The sequence below is a fragment of the Paramisgurnus dabryanus genome, chromosome 14 (genome assembly GCF_030506205.2).
Source record: "Paramisgurnus dabryanus chromosome 14, PD_genome_1.1, whole genome shotgun sequence".
NCBI classification, from domain to species: Eukaryota; Metazoa; Chordata; class Actinopteri; order Cypriniformes; family Cobitidae; genus Paramisgurnus; species Paramisgurnus dabryanus.
In genome coordinates, this window is record NC_133350.1 from 32195010 (window position 1) to 32217279 (window position 22270).

The following is a 22270-nucleotide window of genomic DNA, read 5'->3' on the forward strand; positions in this document are numbered from 1 at the left end:
ATATTCAGCGCACTGATATAGGACGGGACTGAATAAAGGGAGGTATTCGGGCCTCAGTATATTATAAACAAATTTGTTCTGCCTCTGATTCCGTCTAAACCAGAGAGAAATTACCAGTCAGACGAAAAATGAGCTATCTGAAGTGAGATCGGCTCAGGCCAGTAAAGCTCTATAATAAGTGTTTTAGCGCTCCAATAGAGGCGTGTCCGCCTTATCGAGCAGACGAATGAGATCGTGCCGCTCCAGGAGGGGAGGGGCATGAAGCTCTCTTATAATGAGTGTTCTTGGTGCTCCAATAGCGGCGAATCGGCCCTATCGAGCAGACGAATGAGATCGCGCCGCTCCAGAGGGGAGGGGCATGAAGCTCTGTAATCGTTGAACACTGGACAGCTGCATTTAGAGGCAGCGAGCCGTAATACCGCGTGCTAGCTAAGCCGTTAAGAGACCTCACCACTGTGGGGAAAGGAGCGAGGGACTCCGCGAGCGTGGAGCACGAGTGGCTGTGCTATGACAGAGACAGGGGCAGACCGCCCGTGTTTGCTTGTCGTATGCATCTATCCAGGTCTACGGTTCCCCGCTTGTTCATCTCAACAAGAGAGGAACGGCAGAGGGGAGCAGCAACACAGACAGAACAGCCATGCGTCGTGACGGTATCACCCGATGCACTCGGGGGATTAATATATGTGCCAGAGATCTCGCCACTGAATTTGAGAGGAGCGAAGGGACTCTGTAAGCATGAACGGTTGCGGTGTGACAGAACACAGGGGGGGTTAGTCCGTGTGTGCTTGTCTATGCATCCATCTAGTCTCATGGCTCGCCGTGTGTTCATCCCGGCGAGAGAGGAACAGCAGGGGGAGCACGAAACATGGATAAGACAACCAAAGCATAAGCGCGGTCCCGGCGTGGGAGGTGCCAGACCGGTAACGCGCTCGGAGGAAATTCATAGCAGAGAGGCTCACCGAGCCGCTGTGCTGGACGCTATTACAACAGCGCCTGCTCTTTTAGCTTATAGCTTTATATTAAAAATATTGATCTTACCGGGCGGCCGCAGGGGAGACCTCGTCAGGCGTGTCCGCTGCACAGGGCTCGTACCACGGCAAGCGAAGGCTATCTTCGGTTCTCGGCCGGAAAGCGGCAGGGGAAGACGCTAGACCTGGACTCTGCTATCTTCGGTTCTCAGCCGGAAAACGGCAGGGGAAGACGCTAGGCCTGGACTCCGCTGCAGGGCTTTTGTCAACGGCGAGGTAAGGCTTCTTCTTTTCTTCGGAGCAGCGAGAGGTTCGCGCTGAAGGAGAAAATAATGAGCTCCTGACGATTGAACCGCGCTTATATAGGGACGCGTTCCTCCCGCGCGCGGGTTCAAACGTCATTGGTCTGTACTTTGTACAGACGTTAACCAATAGGCTTCAGTCACGGAGTAAACAGGAGTTTCCCCCCATAGCGTCAGCTAACTGACGCAATGCGAAGTGAACCGTATTGAAAGGGAACAAATATTTATCAGATTTTTACAGCAGTTTAATTTAGTGGATGTTTTCTTCAAAAACATAACAAAATGGTTGTGAATTTGCTCACAGTGTATTGTTGAGTTTTTGAAAAAAATTCAAAGCATTTTCCAAAAATATGTGTGAAAATAAGATTTATCACCAAAAATCATTCCATTTGCTGAAACATGGAGAAAGTTGTTGCCAAATTAAGACTCAACAGCACCTAGTGGACGAAAACATTACCAACATAAAATTTTTTCAGTAGTAACGTTATTAACTTCACCACAAAATAATTTTTATCAGTATAGGGCTAAGGCTATTACTAGCAGAACAAGGCAGTTCACTCACCAAATCCCCATTTTCGCGTTTATATTTATCTTGATTCGTCTTTGCTCGTGTACTTTCCCAGTCCTCCTGTCACTCTGTGTTTATCTTTCGCGCTGCGAAGTGTGCACCATTACGGACTAATCAATTTCATTGTGAAAGAAGGGGGTGTATATGTGTAGTGACAGATAAACATGAACTGGACATTTTAACTACTATTTCAAAGTTCCAATGTATTTCTTAAGAATATTAATACAATTTACAATGCTTTTGAAGTGTTCATGATGAGAAGGGTTTTATTTATTTATTAGGTTGGTTGGGGGCCCCCAAATATGACCGCATGTAAGGGGCCCCAAGCAGCCGCCTACCTATGGCTCTATGTTAAGACTGCCTCTGCCAACAATAGCAGACCTCCAATTTAACATCTCTCATTCCACTCATTTTATGTCTTGTGCTACTCGGACTGGTTAATGTTAACAAATAGTCAAATAGTTTTTAATTTAGGCTAAAAAATCTTGCAGTAATATCTGTTTCACTTTAAACAGGATTTTTATGTTTTACAGATCATCAGTACCAACAATTACTGTTTCAACTGTTTATTATTTAGCCACCTAACCTGACCTACTGATTGACAAAGTGACCTAAACTGCTATGAGGCAGTTAGACAATAATAAGGCAGATTATTTTCATATAAACTTCTCAAAGGGCACCTATTATGGTATTTTTACAAGATGTAATATAAGTCCCAGGTGTGCCCAGAATGTGTCTGTGAAGTTTCAGCTCAAAATCCCTCACAGATCATTTATTATAGCATGTCCAAAATGCTCCTATTTGGGTGGCATTTTATTTGTTGTACCTTTAAAGGCAAATGAGCTACAGCTCCTCACTCCTTTCAAGCAGACAGTGAGTACTTTCAGTTTAAATAGATCTGATTAATACAGTCTGAGATAATAGTGTCTAGTAGACAGAGTACAACTTGCTTAGGGTGAAAACTATGATGAAGCAGGACTGTAAGTGGGCGGGGCTTTATCAATGTGACCTCCCATTGATAAGAGAATCAAAAAGGCATGTCTAATGAAACTGCTTTGGGATTAAAAAAGTGAGTGGATTTTTTTATGGTAGTGTGGTTGTGTTCACACACTGCCAACACACAATTATGTAAAAACACCGTGTAAAAGTGGATTTTGAATAATAGGTGCCCTTTAAGGGTGCAGCAGTAATGACTTGATAAATATTCTACTAAATATTCTACGTTTATATTGAGAGGTAAACACTACCAATAAATACTAATATACAGTTCAAATGTTTGCATTGTGCATATTTTCATAACAATTAAACACCCTCACCCCAATTTTTTATTACCATATAATGCAAAAAAAATAAAAACTTCATTATTGTTGTGCAAAATTAACATATTTTATTTATGAAATGCACCATAGTACAATTTGTTTCACCACCTTAAATGATGGTGATTCAATGTTGTGGTAAACAAATCAACCTTATTCAAAACAAATTACCGTATTCTCCTGAGTATAAGTCGCATCAGTCAAAAAATGCGTCATGAAGAGGACAAAACATATATAAGTCGCACTGGACTATAAGTCACATTTATTTACAAAATTATTATTTTTTTGGGGGGCATTTTGTTTGTTAAGTCTTTCTCGATTGTCTTTAAGTTAATGTTTCAGTTTACAGTTTTTTTCAGGGGTAGGCAACCGGAGCAACATATAGCGCCCTCTCTTGGCTGTAGATGGTAATGTTTTCCTTTGGTTAATGTTAGTCAGTTTGAATTAATTTTGACATATAAGTCGCACCTGACTATAAGTCGCAGGACCAGCCAAACTATTAAAAAAAAGTGTGACTTATAGTCCGGAAAATACGGTAAAGCTGCCATTTTTCTTTTTTTCTTGCAATCAAAAAGAAAGATACAGCGACATATAATCATTTTCAAGTAATAAACATAAGAAATCATCAGATAAGTTCAGAGAGTCAAGAAGAAATTCACATTAAGATCATGGAGGGGTAAAAAAACAAACAAAAAAACAGAGAAGGGAATTTTACAAGCAAATTAAAGTAAAAGATTGAATAACTTACAAATGTTAATAGTTTTTACAGCTTTCTTATTAAAAGATGTCGAAATTTTATCCAAATAAGCTGCCATTTTTATGCTAAATATATGCAATATATGTGGAGCTTCTCCAGCTATTATACAGCTACCTGCTTATATGGCTTGTAAACTGCAGATCAATCTCATCTGAAACGTGTCAGATTGCTTTGTACACCTGCTGTGAGTGCTGGGACTGTTTACATCTGTCTGTGCAGACAGGCAGTGAATGTTAATTTTTTGTGTTTGTATTAGAGTTTCATAAAAAGGTGCATAAAGAGTGTACATGATGTGTTTTTGACATCTCAATGACAAGCTCTTACTGGGAACAGTAGATTTCAATAGATGTGTGTGTTTGCCAGGTGAGTTCTCGTCCTGTCGGGTGAATAATGGGGGCTGTCAGGACCTGTGTCTGCTGACATCAGACGGACGAGTTAACTGTAGCTGCCGCGGCGAGAGGAAACTGCTAGTGGACAACACCTGCATAGGTGAGATGCTGTCCACCAATTACATACATTCTCATATATGAGTCCAGTATGTACCTATACATTCATGTATTGTCGTTAAGACACAGCATTTAGTTAATTAATTCAGTGTTCTGAGTTACTGTAAATAGATTTTTAACAGTAGACATAACTCTTATATAGACTGTTATATAGAGTTCTATAGTTTCAAGTGGATTAATATTTTGGTGGGGCACCGTCCCACTTGCCCATATAGATAAGCCATGCCTGGTAAGGGTATTATTTAAAATAACACAGACTGTTAGTAACACATACAACTAGTATGGCTTCAGGGTAAGTGAGTATGGGTTCATTTTCATTTTGGGGTGAACTATTCATTTAAATGGGAGCAATGCCATCATCACACCACTTCAATTTACAGCACAATATGATTTACTTTGTATCTTAACCAGAAAAGTTCTTGCATGTTAAGAGCAAGAAGAACTGGTTGTGATTTGAATGGATGCTGTGTTAACAGTGATGTTATGTTTCTCAGCTCAGAACACATCATGTAACAGTATGGATGACTTTGAGTGCGGAAATGGAGACTGTATCAAATACACGCTCACGTGTGACGGCATGGCCCACTGCAAAGACAAATCTGATGAGAAGCAGTCGTACTGCAGTGAGTTTACTCCGTCTGTCTGTGTTTATGTAACATCTGAATGCCTGCTATGAGATGTTCTTACACTCTCTGCGTGTGTGTTTAGCTAATCGTGTGTGTAAGAAGGCCTATAAGCGCTGTGTCAATGGACGCTGTGTCAGTCACAGATCCTGGTGTAATGGCCGAGATGATTGCGGTGATAACTCAGATGAACTCTTCTGTAATGGTAAGATTATACACTAAACACTTGCAATGATACAGCACATGCACAGCAAAGAATTTTCAATAATACATTTATGGGAAATTTCTAAACTATGTCTTTCAAACCAATATTAAAGGTGCAATTTCTAAAATCTAGGAGGATCTATTGATAGGAATGGAATATAATATACATAACTATGTTTTCAGTGGTGTGTAAAGACATAACATAATAAACAGGTATGTTTTTATTACCTTAGTAGAGCCGTTTTATCTAGATACATCGGGAGTGCACTTACATGGAAGTCGCCGTCATGTTTCTACAGTAGCCCTAAACGGACAAACTGCTCTACAGAGAGCATTTTGTCACTACACACGTCTCCGACGACGACATGTTTGTCCTGTGAGGGCTACCGTAGCTTCAATATGCATTTCGAAAATGATAAGTTACCTTTAGACTGAGCCATTTGTTGCAATTCACTAGCCTGACGTTGTCATACTCAATTCTAGTCAGAATTTGAGTCTGATACCGCTCCATTGGGCTATGATTATGAGGCGTGTCTCAACCGAAAAATGCCTCTGCACTCAATTGGATAGAACTACGACCAATCAGAGCAACGGAGTGCGTGACGTATGTTGAAATGACGTCTTTTGCAGCCTGACTGAACTGCTAGTTATTTTGCTACAATGACACTAACATTGCGATTATACTAAGTCTGAGTTAGCGAACGTACATCAACACCTACTATGTTTACAACATTTCATTTATATCACAACATTAAGTATTTACTAAGTCATACAGTAAGACTATTTCTTACCATTTGTACGTTAGGTGAACTTCATCCACAACGGTACCCATTACGTTGGCTTGAAAAATATTAGAGCCTAGCATGTCCCTCCACTTATTCAGCAGCCACGATTCCAGGCTTTCGTGCACGTCGAGTTGAATCGCCATGATACCCATTTCAGTTGCTTCTTTAACTTTGTCCTCCACAAGTGCGACCAACTTTTGCCGAATCCTGTAGGAAGGACGGCAAATACATCTTTTCGTTCAACAAATGCCTTGATTGCGTTTCTCTGTTCCTCTTTTAAAATCAATGCTCTGTTGATATCTTTTAGAACAGACTCAATGTCAGAATCCACACATCTGAATTCTACAGCGGCAGCCATTTCGTTGTAAATAGATTCAACACACGCGCTCTTTGGTGATGTGTTTGATTACGTTACTGTTGATCATCTGTCCATCATTGCATAAAACCCGCCCTGACAATTTGATTGGTTGACCAGCTTTGGGACTAGCATAGTAGCTCCTCAACAGAGAAACGCCAGTCCGATCTTCCCTTCCTCAAAATGTTGTGGGCGGGGCTAAGATCATCTGGCACCCAGGCTAGCAATTCACAGTCTCACCACTAAAACTCCCTGACTGCACCTTTAAAAGCAAGAATTAAAGCCTGTTTTTTGGACCATTAAGATTTACATTCATTAGACTACTGTACTGCAGAAACAGCACAGTTTTTTCTGAACTGATATGAGTTTCTCTGTTAAACTGTTTCTCTGATATTTTGATAAATTATGGTAAGCAGAAAATTGACTTCTTTATTTTTTCCTACTATGGGTACTGTCAACTGCGTGTTACCACCATTTATCAAATTATCTTCTTTAGTAATCAACAGAGAAACTCATAGTGGTTAAGATCAACATGAGGATGAAGAAATGATGACAAAATTTTCATTTTTGGTTAAACTATCCCTTTACCTCTTTCCTTACCTTGCTTCAGTTTTTTTAAGTGTGCCATCTAGTGGATAATCTCGGTATTGTCATCAGGAACATGTTATTTTCATGCAAATGTTTTCTCTTAATTGACGAAGAGTTATCTCGTCAATTAAGAGAAAACATTTGCTTGAAAAAAAGAACGTTTTGAAAAGTAAAGGTTTTTGTGTTTAATAGATTGTGATCTGGGCATTATGAGATTAACTTCTATTGGGGTTTTCAGACCTGAGCCTTTGTTTCGGACCTGGTGCATTTTCTCCCTTGTTTCAGCAAACGCGCTCGGATCTGCACCAAAACAATTGCTTCAAGACCTCCTGAATGAGGTGGTCTCAGCTCACTTTCAAACAAACATTAGAGCGGTTCGGTTTGAGGGGTCCAAATGCTCTTGGAGCAGTTCAGTGTATATATGTGAACAAACCAAGTACTCAGACCCCCCTTAAAGGACCCAAATAGAAATCAAACCACAAAAATCTGAGGTGGTCTGAGTACGGTTCGCTTTTTGGGTTTTTATGTGATTTGATTTTTTTTGACATGTGAAAGCAATGAGGTACCGGTCCGCTTCACCTTTCATTTTGACATGTGTCAGTATCAACTGCTGCACAGAAAGCTGGGGTCTAAGTTTCTTTTCTCCGGTTTCTTTTCTGGTTCACTTTAAGTAAACTGGATTTGGTTCTTTTAAAACAAACTATGTGAAAACACCCTGAGTGTGAAAGCAATCTGACCAAATGGACCAACGAAGAGTCTCCTATTGCTTTATTAACCATGAACATACCTCATAGCTCTTTGGTGATGAATTCTGGTGAGCACGTAAATGGCATTCATAACCAAAGGGACCTGTTTCTTATAAATGTCTTTTGATGGCTTTTAATATACTGTGTATATATATGTGTGTGTTTCAATAGCAACAGCATGCACAGCGGATCAGTTTCAGTGTAGAGATGGATTGTGTGTGTCCAACTCCAGTCGCTGTAACCAGGTGTTGGATTGTGATGATGCCAGCGATGAAATGAACTGCCGTAAGTTCCCTCCAAAATACCAGAAAATGCCTATATTTCCTAAATTTAAACATTGTGACCCTGCCTGTGAAAACCAGTCTAAAGTCTCAAAATCTAATTCTGAGAGAACAAGCATCAACGTTTGATTTCAACTGTTAATTTCACTATAATTTCAATATATGACATGACAATATGTAGAAAAGAGTAAATCAAAAAAAAAAGACTTTAGCTGGGTTTACACATGCAGGGTCACACATTAATTTTTGTGGAAAAGTCATAGCTGAAGGGCGTTGTTAAAGCTAAAGCAAAAAAAAAAAATCCATCAACACAACTTTCACGAAGAGTTGAGTGACCACCAAAGTTCATCTCTGCTGGATATTACATGGTCAACTGTTAGTGGTATTATTGAAAAGTGGAAGCATTAGGGACCACAGCAACTCAGCCAAAAAACTTAAGCCCATGCAGAGGCCAAACTTAGGCTGGGATTAATGTAAGCACAAGAATGTGTGGAATGGGCTTTTTTATGCATCTGGCAGATGCTTTTATCCAAAGCGACTTTACAAGAAATAAATGTTTTATCAATGTGTGGTCCCTGGATTCAAACCCATGACCTTATGGCCTGCTAACGCAATGCTCTACCATTGAGCTACACAGGAGTACACAGCCTATTCCATACAAAAATGACAGAGCAACTGCATGACCACCGAGATTATGAGCCAGGCCTTTCTGTTCAACATCCGTGTCTGACCTCATAGGTGTAAATAGGCACAGATTCCCATAGAAATGTTTTAATAGATAAATTAATGTTGATCTTAATCTTACTCCTCCTTTATTTCTAAATCATGTATGTCTTGTTGTCCAGCGGCTGCTGATTGTTCCAGTTATTTTCGTCTGGGTGTGAAGGGGGTCACCTATCAGCGCTGTGAGTTTACTTCACTGTGTTATTCCCCGACGTGGGTCTGTGACGGGTCGAACGACTGTGGAGATTTCTCAGATGAAAGAAACTGTCCAGGTTAACGTACTTCCATACTTTGTGCACTTTTGCATTTAGTGAGACACCTACATGGGCAGCATTTGTAAGACCCCATGAAATTGAAAGAGAATCAAATTCTGTTGTCTATAATTGTTTAGTGAAGTATTTTAATAGTCTGCTAAATATTCGCTAACCACTAAGCATATAGACATGAGCTATTTTTTTTTGTTTTGAATACTAGCTTACTACTAAATATACAGTATAGACGGTTTGTATGTGCGTTATTGTGGTTATGTGTCTGGACAGAATTTAACTTCTGGTCTCTGTTTGTTTAATGGTATGGCTAGTGGCTAAAATGAATTCTGGAACAATTACCTCGTCGAAAATAACAAATGTTTTGCTTTGCTAAAGACGATTTTTGCGTGAACTATCCCTTTAAATATGTTTAGTCAGTGCAGATGGCCAGAAAAATATATTTATGGCCAGTACATTTTCTCAAGTCAACGGCCATTGGCAGGTGTGGCAAAAAGAAGATATAAGGCATGAAGAAAATAAAAGCAGATCAGCTGAATGCAAATGACTGTCTCTTTAGATAAGACGAAGAGAAAGTGTCCGTCCAACTTTTTCACCTGTTCCAATGGCCGCTGCATCCCTATGAGCTGGACCTGTGACAAAGAGAATGACTGTGAGAACGGAGATGATGAGGCACACTGCAGTGAGTAACACACAACACACACACATCTATTCTAATTTATTCCACAGGGCTGTTGAATGTTTCTGATTGGTTGAGAAATGCACCACAGGTATGCATTATTTTTTGATAAACGCACACCTGACCCTGTCAAATTTCTTAAAATAACCACCAGAGCAAAGTCTGTGGTAACCGTGGTAAAAGAGAAATAATTGCCTACTTTGGATTAATCGAAAATAATGCTCACATGTTTTCATAAAGGGTGCTTTTAATAATTAACTAATCACTCAAATCTTGACTTACTCAGATAAGTTTTGCTCAGCGATGGAGTTTGAGTGCATGAATCATCGCTGTATCTCCAACAGCTGGGTTTGTGATGGGACAGATGACTGTGGAGACGCCTCAGATGAGGACAGCAAATGCAGTGAGTCCAGATCCTTCAATAACATTCACTTTCACTTCTGTCATGTCATACTTTATAATATCAAATAAAACAGATTAATCAGCAGGCAATAATGTAGGATTTATTAATGTATAAAAAGTGAGCTATTATTAAAGGGACATTCCACTTTTTTTAAAAATATGCTCATTTTCCAGCTCCCCTAGAGTTAAACATTTCATTCTTACCGTTTTGGAATGCATTCAGCTGATCTCCGGGTCTGGCGCTAGCACTTTTAGCATAGCTTAGCACAATCCATTGAATCTAATTAGGCCATTAGCATAGCGCTAAAAAATAACCAAAGAGTTTCTATATTTTTCCTATTTAAAACTTGAATCTCTTGACTTGACTTTCTGTAGTTACATCGTGTAGTAAGACCCAAAGAAAATAAAAATTTTCTAGGCAGATATGGTTAGGAAATATACTCTCATTCTGGCGTAATAATCAAGGACTTTGCTGATGTAACATGACTGCAGCAGGCGTAGTGATATAATGCACTGCCCCAAAATAGTCCCCTGCTATTGAAAGTAACCAAGGGGACTATTTTCTGGCAGTGCGTAATATCACTACGCCTGCTGCAGCCATGTTACATCAGCAGTCACTGATTATTATGCCAGTTTGAGAGTTGTATCAAGCGCGATGCTAATGGTCTAATCAGATTCAATGAATTATGCAAAGCTATGCTAAAAGTGCTAGCGCCAGACCCGGAAATCAGCTGAATGGATTCCAAAACGGTAAGAATCAAATGTTTAACTCTGGGGGAGCTGGAAAATGAGCATATTTTCAAAAAAGTGGAATGTCCCTTAATGATAACCCACATAATGTTAGTTGCCTAAGCATTAAAGAGAGATTTTGTTTCAGAGGCACAGAAATTTTTTCCTCTTAGATAAGAGATGATGAGAAAACACTAATTTTAAGAATAAGAGAGTTAAAAATGATTAATATGATTATGAGTGATGTGATTTCCTCAGAAAATAAGACGTGCAGTCCGGAGGCATTCCAGTGTCCTGACTCGCACAAGTGTGTCCCTCAGCACTGGGTGTGCGACGGAGAAAGAGACTGTTCGGATGGAGCTGACGAAAGTGTGAAGGCTGGCTGTGGTTAGTCATACACAATAAATAATGTGCTTTGTCTGCATGTATTGCTATGATTTAAACCAATCCTAGGTTTTGCTACAGAAATGAAGCTGACATTCACACCTAATCCAACCAAACCGTGCCTGTGCACGATTGCTGCCCATCCCTACTATCCCAGAAGCGCGCACTCAAACTGTACTTTGAACGATTCAGGCACGCTTTCATTAAAGGATGTGATTGTTTTGAAGAAAAGGAAGTAAAGTGCTCTCTAAACACTGGAGCCCATCGTAATGTTAATTCTGTTTTCTTTTTTACTCTGTGTGGCTTGGTGCTCGATGACCCACAGCCCTATCACATGCCATCATATTGCTTAGTTGTTCTGCCGCTTATGCAGCTCAGACATTCACGTAACCCTGATGCGCTCATCGGAAGGTTTTTAAGAAGGTTTGCGATCACAATGTGCGCTCTGCGACTGAGCCCAAGTGAACGGAGCCCACCTCTGCAAGCCGGCCAGGGTGTGATTAACCAAACTGCTCTCGGGCATGGTACAAAGCGATCACCATCATCAAATGAACCAGGCTTTGGGGGTCAAACGTTCTCAGGAGCGGTTTGGTTGGGATAATGTGGGCACGCCCTTAGAGACCAGAATAACATAGAAATTTATAGGTGTGCGTTTTTGACATGGGACTTTTGCATAGCCAAGCACCACTCATATTTCTTATCTTAAAAAAAATATATATAAAATCTAATTTCTCATCATGCGGTTGTGTTGCTCAGCATTATTAGTCAAACCAACACATTTTATATTTTATAGATGCATAACGAAATGATATTAATAGTGTTATTTCTCTCTCTCTCTCTTTCTCTTTCAGTGTTCAATAACACATGTAAGGCAGGAGAGTTCATGTGTCAGAACAGACAGTGTATCCCTAAACACTTTGTGTGTGATCATGACAATGACTGTGGTGATGGATCTGATGAATCAATGGAGTGTGGTATATTCACAATTATTTCACACAGACATTATTTTATGGCTAAAGCTGATGTAATAAACTCTTATGTTTCTCTAATAATACGTACGATGTCATGATCTCTTACTTATTAATACTGTTTAACAAAAAGGAATATACAGTAATAAGTAAGCCCTACTGTTTGTATAAAATATTTGTATTCGCAAACAGTAATACGATCAAAGACTCCAATTTTTAAAACATATTTTTTATATTAATGTTAATAATCTGAAAGAGCATTTCTGAGAAATTGCATTTGATTCAATGGGCTCTATTTTAACGATCTGAAACGCAAGTGCGAAGCGCAACGCGCAAGTGAGTTTGTGGGCGGATCTTGGGCGCTGTTGCTATTTTCCCGGCGTGAGAAATAACTCTTGCGCCGGGCGCAAATCAATAAGGGGTTGGTCTGAAGTAGGTTCATTATTCATAGGTGTGGTTTGGGCGTAATGTCAAATAAACCAATCAGAACGCTAGCCAACATTCCCTTTAAACGCAAGGGCGCAAGTTCCATGGCGGGATGCTATTATTATGACGGATTTACCAGGCGCACGCCAGGAGCGGTTCACAGCCGAGGAGACCGACGTCCTTGTACGGGGGAATCCCACGCTTGCCAGCATAAATCGGGCACGCCGTGTAACGGGAGGTGGATCTGCCTCAGGACTTGACGCCAGCAGAGGACATCGCTGCGTCCAAACTCACCGCTAAAAGGGTTTGGGGGCTTTGAAATCGGACCCAAGAAATGCAAGCAAGGTCCAACCCCAAAGTACTCTTACAAATCAAGTTCATATACATTAAGGTTTCTTATGAAAACATTTTAACTATTATTTACATAAAATAAACGTAATACAGCCACACAACAAAGTTATGAAAATATTTTAATCGTTATTTGCATGAGAATAAATAAAAACTATCACCACAATGCTCACCACTATGATTCCCCTTATCTCGTGTATTAATATTTTTAAGTGTAACAATTTATGATTTGCAAAAATAACTGTTGCATCTGTGTAGATTAGATAAGCAAAGTGTATGACGTTATACATTATGGTCAAGCATGCGCCCTTAAAATAGCATAATGAACCACGCGCAACGCGCCACTGACTTTAGACTAGTTTTTTTTGGTTAGTAGCGCAATTGTTTTTTGAAACTGCAAAATAGCATAAGAGATGGTTTGCGCCGCAACACGCCTCCTTTTTGCGCTGAACCGCCCAGGGAGCGCAAGTTCATTCCCTAGTTTGCTGACGTGCATCTGTGGAGGGAAAAACCCCGCTGTGCGCCGGCGCAAAATACGAATGATACATGCGTCACTGACAAAGTCAATTGCGCTGGGTGGCAAGATAGGGCCCAATATGTCAGTGTGCAGATGTTTGTTCATTATTATAACATAGCCGATTCCGTCAAAATGTTATTATAAAATGATTTGAACATACAAAATACTACAAAGTTTTGACGTAGTGTTTGTAAAGAACAAAAAACAAAAGACATAAATGATGTTAATTTTTTTTTTATATACCAAAGTCTGTTTTGAATTGTTTTCAGTATATAATGAGTTGTATATGTCTTTGTAGAGTATCCTGCTTGTAAGGCCAATGAGTTTCGCTGTGATAATGGCCGCTGTCTGATTCAGAAGTCCTGGGAGTGTGACGGAGAGTTTGACTGTCATGATCATTCAGACGAAGCTCCCAAAAATCCTCACTGTAACAGTCCTGGTATGAACAAACACTAAACCTGCTGGATTACTCTACTGACTCTCTTCCAAAACTTTCAACATTTGTTTGTTTCTGTGAAGTCTTTGAGTCACAAACCAGTCAAATACCAGTTGTGTTGACATAAAGCACAGCTCAACAGTAAGCCTTTGTTTCTGCCAGTGATTCAGATTTATTCTTGCCCCATAAAAATGATACTTTCCAGCAATATATTTTCCCAACCAGCGATTTTTAAAAAGCCAGGCAGCTTTTAAACTTTTTCACAAAAGTTTAAAGGGGTCATATTATGAGATTTTTTTAACATTTAACATTTTTAACTGGCTCTGATGTTGGCCCTGTCTGTATTTGATGGTCAAAAATGAGATCAAATCAGCAGTATTTGGTGTCATGATGAAACTATTACTTGGTTTCTTATTCATATTTAGTGTCTTTTGTGTTGTTGTTGTTTTGGCGCGAGGTAAAAGTTAATAAACTATACTTATATAATGTTACTATTGCTTTCCCATTAAATCTTAACGCGATACGAGCACTCGCTTGTTATTAGACTTTATTCTTGTCAGTACTATATAAAACAGTTTTTTATAAGTGTCAGAGAGATGTTTTTTGCATGCTGCTTATAAATATATCAGTGGTGATATCTCATAACGTGTTTTAATAGTCACGTCACGATAAAATAAATGATCAATGTCCACATTTAACAGCTGTGGTGCTTACCTGCGGTTCCACGGTGTTTTCGCATTCTGAGGAGAGAGATCGCTCCAGAAAAAAATATTGTTTACATTCCTCTTTCCAAGTGTTTATCGTCCACACGATGTGACAAGACATTACTCCTATTAAGTTTTTTTAACATCCAAGAGCGCTGATCTTTGACGGAATAATCACTTCCGATTGGGATTCACACACTGATTCACGAGTGTCAATGAGACACACGAAGAGTGTTTAAATACAGTGCGTGCCGTTAGTGTGTGTGCGTGCAGTTTTTCCAGTCAGAGATGAGCCTGTATCACTAATACTAAAATGACCAGCAGGTGGCGGAATGATACAAAATGGTGAAGCGGTTACTGTGCCGTTATCAGTAGAATATCGCAAGCCTCTTAGCCAATCAGATTCAAGAACCAGAAAGAACTGTTGTATAAAAACACATAATCAATGATTTAAAGATCATTGGAACATGAAACCCTAACTACTGGTCATTTCTGGTTTGTTCATTAATTTTATTGTTTATTCATTATAAAATCTGTCTGACATAAACCGGTAAATACATTTAACACTTCTTTCTCCCTTTGTCTCCAAAGCTGAAAAAAAGTGTAATGAGACGACATATGCATGTGGAAATGGCAGATGCATCAATGAGACGTTACTGTGTGATCGTAATGATGACTGTGGTGATGGTACAGATGAACTCAACTGCTTCATTGATGAATGTGTGAACAGTAAACTGAGCGGCTGCTCTCAACTGTGTGAAGATCTAAAGATTGGCTTTAAGGTAAAAACTATAGCTGTCTCCCAATAAAAGGCTGTGACCTTCTTAGGACCTTTTAAGCACTCAGTCTTTGGAGGTCCCAGCCTCCTAAAGGCCGCGGTATACTTTTTTTCCGTGTCCGCGTACGGCTCGCGCGCGCACGCGTCCGCGCAGCTTTTCGAGTATACTCCCCGCGGCTACACGCGGATGGCCGCGTTCGACACTATACGCAATACAAATGATTTCTTATTCAAATTATTAGTCTAACAGGCTATCGGGGCAGCACTGATTTGGTGACATTTACAGTACATTAAAACATTAGGATAGGTGAAGAAAAGTAACTGATCCACCATTGCAAACACAGTTTAGAACAAACAACAAGACAACAAAGAACAGGAATCAAACACACATGCTCCAGAGCTTTCTGTTCTTTGAAGAAGTAAAAGTTAAAGAAGAAAAACCATAGTGTGTGTGCAAATGCTGTCTATTTTATTTGTATAATTGTTTATAGTGGAGTGCACTGTCAAAATATTTTCACGCGCATGCGCTGTTGTACGCGGACTGTACGCGCACTGTCCGCACGGTCTCAAATTTTGGGCTGCACGCGGACGGTCCGCACGGCCGGCCGCGGACCCTTTTGATGACGAAAATGACGTCATGCGGACGGCGCGCATACGCGGACGTCCCTAGTATACTTTCGGCTTAAGTCCATGAAGAGAACTGAAATGGATCCATAAGTTTTTGTCAGCTGACATTTCTAACTTCTTGAAATCAATATGGAACCACAAAAAAAAATTAATTTTATTTGAGAAAATATGACACGTTGATGTAGATTAAACTAACCAACAGTATATCAATCAACCTCAGAAATATACAAAACATAAACAGAATAATATTAAAAGTGCCCTTCCTCGGTCGTTGTTATTGTTTTATAGTGTTGTCTGAGGTCAACTCATGACGTTCCCGTGGTTTTTACATCCAAAAACATCAAAAGCAACAAGTAATAGGTCATTTTGTACCCTGGTTTTGAGGCTGGTTTGAGAAATGATCCGTTTTGATGGGCGGGCATTGACAACTTGGAAATAAACGCCAACTGCTATGATTGGATAACAGTTTTTCGTCGCACACATGTGTCTTTTATATAAACCCTTTCGACGCGTGTGTAGCATGAGAAGTCACCGGCCACCACTGTGACACACAGTACTAAAGTGTTTTACTCAGATAAGCTGCGCCATTCTGTCCGTATCCAATATTGATGGAGGAGCATTGCTTTTTAATCGCAGTCTCTCTTCAAATCCAGCATTCTTCTGAACATCCAAACACGAAGCAAATGTTTTGCTTCCCTGGTTTGATAGTAATGATGTCTCTCGACAAAAACATTGGCCGAATACGGTACGGTTGTCGTTCAGTCGTCCTTGCTGGAACTTGTTAAAAACTCACTGAACTACACGTATTATGGGGGCGCGGTCTCAAGTTGGAGAGCTCATGAATAGTAATGAGCTTGATCAATTACGTGTCACACTGGGCAGCTTTTCTAATTGACCTGATTTCTCTGCTTATTTCTTTTCATTGGCTAGAGCTGACAGAGGAGGTAGAAGTTAATTTTCACATTCACGATGCAACACAAACACATATGGACCTAACACATACAAGTTTAAAAAAATACAAGTTTTATGTGGCAGGTCCCCATTAATACAAAACATAACTTTTTTTATACTTAAGCAGTGATGAGCAACTTTTTTCTGCTAAATATACACTTTTATTTAACAAAGGTTTCAATTTTTATTTTAAAATATCTAGCCATTATATTCAGCCATGATAGGCATGCAATGAATTTCGGGATAGCCTCGGCTGTCAGGAATCCATTTGTTTTATCCTTAGTAGCGCGGAGAAATAAGGATGCATTTTGAGGCTTAATTTTAAGCAGCCTTCGAATTAGGGCGGCCTTACTCGCCTTCAGTCCTGCTAATGAGGTCTTAGAATACGTCCTTATAAGGTCACAGCCTAATAATTTGTGATACTGAGTTGGATCACACTATCGGAGTTGTTCTGCGATAACAACCCTCTTGCCTACATTATCCCTAATGTAATGTACTGTATTGATGAATGCATTATAAAATGCTTTGGAATAACTGTATTAACTTTCAATTAACTATGTCCACTTTTGTCCCTTTTAACGCTTCTACTACTTTAATTTTTGCCGTGTATAGCAGTATATACATATATCACAGGAGAATTTAATTATATTTTCACTTTTTCTTCACCATAATATTTGAAAGTTGAAACATTTAACATCTGAAGCATTATTAAATAAAATGACAGACTATATTTCCCGGATAATTTACCATTTTAAGTTTCCTAAATACATATGTTGTAGAAATAATGGCACAGCTGAGGGACACTCATGTGTGTAAAATGTTTACAAAATGTTTATTTCCTCTTATGTTTAGATTAACATGATTTTTAAATTGAAAATATTATGTTTATAATGAATTTTGTCTTTTTGAAAGATGAAAATCAGTTTTTGGACATTATTAAAATGCTAACAGAATTTAAAATGAGGAAGGCAGGGTAATGTCACTTTTATATAACAAAAACAGTACCTAAAAGCTTGGTAAATAAAAATCCACTCCTGGGACATAAAACCGCCTGTAGTTGAGAAAACACCATTATAAAATTAGCAAAAACATTTTAAATATGTGGCACCACCTGATACTTAAATTTCATGTTTGTTTGTGTCTCCAGTGCAGGTGTCACCCTGGCTTTAGACTGAAGGATGATGGGAAAACCTGTGTGGATATAGACGAGTGCAGCAGCACATATCCATGCACACAGCACTGCATGAATACACACGGTAGTTTCCGCTGTATGTGTGTGGATGGGTTTCAGCTCAGCCCCACTGACCCCACCGTCTGCAAGTCCACCTCTGGTATGAAACTCAGACTGTCAGTCTACCTACAGTATGATGATTATAGACACTTTTCTGCTTTTATAAATGGTTATGAATCACTGGGCTGAGCATACATACAGTACAAGTCACATTCATTATGTTCTTTTCAAATAGTTGAGATATCTGAATATCACATGGTTTGTTTGGCTTTATGTTTTATGTCTGTCTTGTGCCATTAAACCAACAAGGGTAACACTTTACAATAAGGCTATATTTGTAATATTAGTTAATGCACTAGCTAACATGAATTTACACATACTTCTACAGCATTTATTCATCTTAAATCATGTTAATTTCAGCATTTACTAATACATTTATAAAGTCAAAAGTTGTATCTGTTAACGTTAGTTAATGCAAACATTAGTTTGCTAACATGAACAATTGTATTGGCATAAACTAACATTAACAAATATTAATAAATGCTACTGTATAAAACGGCATTGATCTTCATGTTAACAAATACAACATTATTGTAAAATGTTAATGAGTGTATTTATTTACTTTACAATATTGTGCTTAGATGAAATGTGACATAACACTCTCAGTAACACTTTATTTCAATACATTACAATACTACGGCCTTATAGACATTGCAAACTTTCATGTGTTACACACGCATTTAAATGCATGAGTGAGTCCCCTAAATGATTGTTCCATGTGTGTACAGAACAAGACTCACTCTTGAAACTGCGTTGATTGATTATCATTCACAGCTTTGACCAAAATAATATCACAGTGTTTTGTTTTGGAATAAACCTCGGTCATGGCGTTGTGTGTTGTACGCATTTGTGAGGCTGCTGCACAGAGCGCTGTCTTGCAGTTTTGCCAGGTCCTCATCTTTTTTGTACTTACAAACCTTGGCTGTTTCTCAATCCCAAGAACGCAAAGAACAGACTTGCGTTCTCGTGGAGACCGGTCTTGCCAGGCGACCTTGGAAGAACGAACTCAGAAGGTTGAAAACACAGAATGCACTTGTGAGAATTGAGATGTGTGCGATCTTCCTGTTGGTCACCTGACCTCCGCCATTGTTTTGTCCGCAATGACTTCTCAGGCGCAAAGCGATTTCAGCGTGCAAGTCTGCACTCGATATCAAGAACACATCCGGGTATTTACATGCGTCCTCTGTAATTGTGTTCTTGAGAATTTGAATTGAACTTCGACGGTTAATGATGACGTAGAGCGAAGACAAAAGGACGCAAGATCGCTGAAGAACGCATATTGAGAAACAGCCCTTGTGTCACTTAACCGTTTATGGCTTTTGGCTCATGAAACGATCAAGTTTTTGGTGTTATTAAAGTTATTAAATATTGGTGCCAGTCCCAATATGTTGATCTTTGAGGATCTGGATTTATTTCGCTTCATTTATGGAGAGACTGGTCATGTCTATGGACCTTTTTACACCTGGTCACTTCATGTGTTTTCTTTTATCGAATAGCTATCCGATTGCCTTGGCAAAACGGATTTGAATCCGATTTTCGACTACCGAGCAAAATGTAAATACAATATATTTAGAATTATAGATATAGACTGTACTACATGTTTTTTTGCTTATTTTGTTCATAAGCATGATCAACGTAAGTCTACACATGATAATAACAAGGAACGATGCTTCAAGAGCTGTCGTTCCAATGACACAAGTTAGTGATGCAGTTTGCAAATGTTCGTTTGAAAGATGGTTTCGGGAAACACCAGATCGTTGAACGATGTTAGTAACGATGGAACTTACGATGTTCGTTGGCTAACGATGCTTTTGGGAAACGCACCCCAGTTTTGTACACACTATGCAGAGTTTCTGTAAATGTGATTGTCACTACCTGCATTTTGCGGGAATTAATTTGGTTGTAGAAAACAGTTGTCACACCCGGATATGACTGAAGTGTGTGTGTACAGAACAGGATAAAGCATTAAAAGGTGAAGTGAGAACCGAATTTAAATGCAATATGTTTGAGGCCTGTAAGTAACTTGACCCTGATGGTGACGATGGTTTACTTTATTTCAATAAATGGCATTTTGTTTATTTATGTTTTGACATTAAGACACATATCAAGTTAAAACTACTGAAGTTCAACTTTTAAAAACTCTAGAATTGCATTTTCCTTTCAGATGAACCCGATCTTATATGTCTCATGCCCTTAACTCTTTCACCGCCAGCGTTTAAAAAAAAAGTTGCCAGCCAGCGCAAGCGTTTTTCATGATTTTCACCAAAGTTTAATGCCTTCCAGAAAATGTTCTTCTTTAAATATATAAACATACAATATACCAAATGAAAGAACAGACCCTCTGCTTTCAAACAAAAAAAAAAACATTTCATCCTACCTTTAGAGGTTATTTTGCAATCAGCTTTTGAATATGGGTAGGTTTTTTGCAAAAACACCATATTTTGTGCAAAAAGCAGAGATAATTCCATTTTTGTGAAGGACTTTTCATAGAGATCCCATTCAGAGCGATCTTTAAAACAGACACGGACATGCAGCAGCTTGCCATAGGGCAATACTTCCGGGTTTAAAAATTTGCGGAAGGGCGCCACCTGGTGGAAAATAGCGGTATTACGGAAAGACAGAAAATCTCGTCATTGGCGGGGAAAGAGTTAACTCTATTTTTTTTCAAGGTGGTGCATAAAATGAAGTCTCTGTTGAATGCAACATGTTTCTTTAAAGTTTTAATTTGTTTTCCAATTTCATTTTCTTTCTGTCCTGTATAGACGAGGAGCCGTTCCTCATCTTTGCCAACCGTTACTACTTGAGGAAGCTCAGTCTGGATGGCACAAACTACACTCTTTTAAAACAGGTGTGATTTCTGATGGGGTTATTTTCAACCGATAGATGACACAATTTTTCCACAATATTTTGGATTCTTCCTAAATGTGTACCATGAATGGTTTTCACTTCTAGGGTTTGAACAACGCGGTTGCTTTAGATTTTGATTATCGGCAGCAGATGATCTACTGGACTGATGTGACATCTCAAGGCAGCATGATACGACGCATGCACATGAATGGCAGCAATGTACAGGTAACGTATGGAGATGTATTTAAATCTTAATCCTTAAATTCAACCTTTCTACCCAAAAACTGTGACCGGGGTGGTATCCTTTCAAATAGTACACCTTCGTATCTGGTTGAGTGCATATAGTACCTCAAAGCTACATATTAGTACCAAATGTCTACATAGCTGCACCTAAGTGGTAGGTATTAGGACCTTTTATAGGGTCCTGCTGACCCAGTGACAGCTTTTGTACCTTTTTTGTATGATGTTAATGATTGGGTTGGTTCATTGACAGGTTCTTCACCGCACATCTCTCAGTAACCCTGATGGTTTGGCTGTTGATTGGGTGGGTGGAAACCTGTACTGGTGTGATAAAGGACGGGACACTATTGAGGTATCCAAGTTGAATGGCGCATACAGGACTGTGTTGGTCAACACGGGACTGCGGGAACCCAGGGCCATAGCTGTAGATGTCCGAAATGGGTAAACAATGACTATTACTATGTGTGAAATTTTACTTCTGTTGTAGGCTCATATTTAGGGTTGAGCATTAAAGTCTTGTAGTCATTGAAACCCAATAAAAATCTGAAGAACATATCCTGATACACTGGACTGCGGGGGTAAGGGAGAATTGATACTTTAAGATGAGCAGTAACCTGAACAAACAAAACAACATATTTTTTAATATATTCAGGCAGAAATCACATTGTTGTTTTCTAGAAATAAGCTAATATTACTCAATGTGCTTCTTACTGTGTATGTGAATAGTTTTTACTCTATGGGCATACTGTATCTCTCTGCTGGTCTTCTTAATGTAGTTAGCCATTATCCAGCCCATTTGCAATAACATCTAATGACATTATAATTCTCATAACATAATATCAAATAGGGACACGCTCTAGTATGAATTCAAGAAAACAAATCCTCCAGCTAACTGCCTGATAATAAAGTTAGAAAATCGAATTCACATTGCGCACTGCGCTTCTTTCCATATAGA

General features: G+C 39.2%; 1 protein-coding gene across 1 annotated transcript in view; it reads left to right on the forward strand.

Annotated features, from left to right (window-relative positions):
* lrp1aa (low density lipoprotein receptor-related protein 1Aa) overlaps window positions 1-22270 on the forward strand; it is a 263102-nt gene that overhangs the window by 183683 nt on the left and 57149 nt on the right. Inside the window, exons 45-59 of the mRNA XM_065265952.2 lie at window positions 4275-4400; window positions 4912-5040; window positions 5126-5245; window positions 7890-8003; window positions 8845-8994; window positions 9548-9670; window positions 9954-10070; window positions 11057-11185; window positions 12034-12156; window positions 13740-13880; window positions 15173-15363; window positions 18085-18268; window positions 20991-21076; window positions 21181-21300; window positions 21569-21756. Coding sequence (XP_065122024.1) covers window positions 4275-4400; window positions 4912-5040; window positions 5126-5245; window positions 7890-8003; window positions 8845-8994; window positions 9548-9670; window positions 9954-10070; window positions 11057-11185; window positions 12034-12156; window positions 13740-13880; window positions 15173-15363; window positions 18085-18268; window positions 20991-21076; window positions 21181-21300; window positions 21569-21756 — 2041 coding nt within the window. The remainder of the gene's footprint in view (window positions 1-4274; window positions 4401-4911; window positions 5041-5125; window positions 5246-7889; window positions 8004-8844; window positions 8995-9547; window positions 9671-9953; window positions 10071-11056; window positions 11186-12033; window positions 12157-13739; window positions 13881-15172; window positions 15364-18084; window positions 18269-20990; window positions 21077-21180; window positions 21301-21568; window positions 21757-22270) is intronic.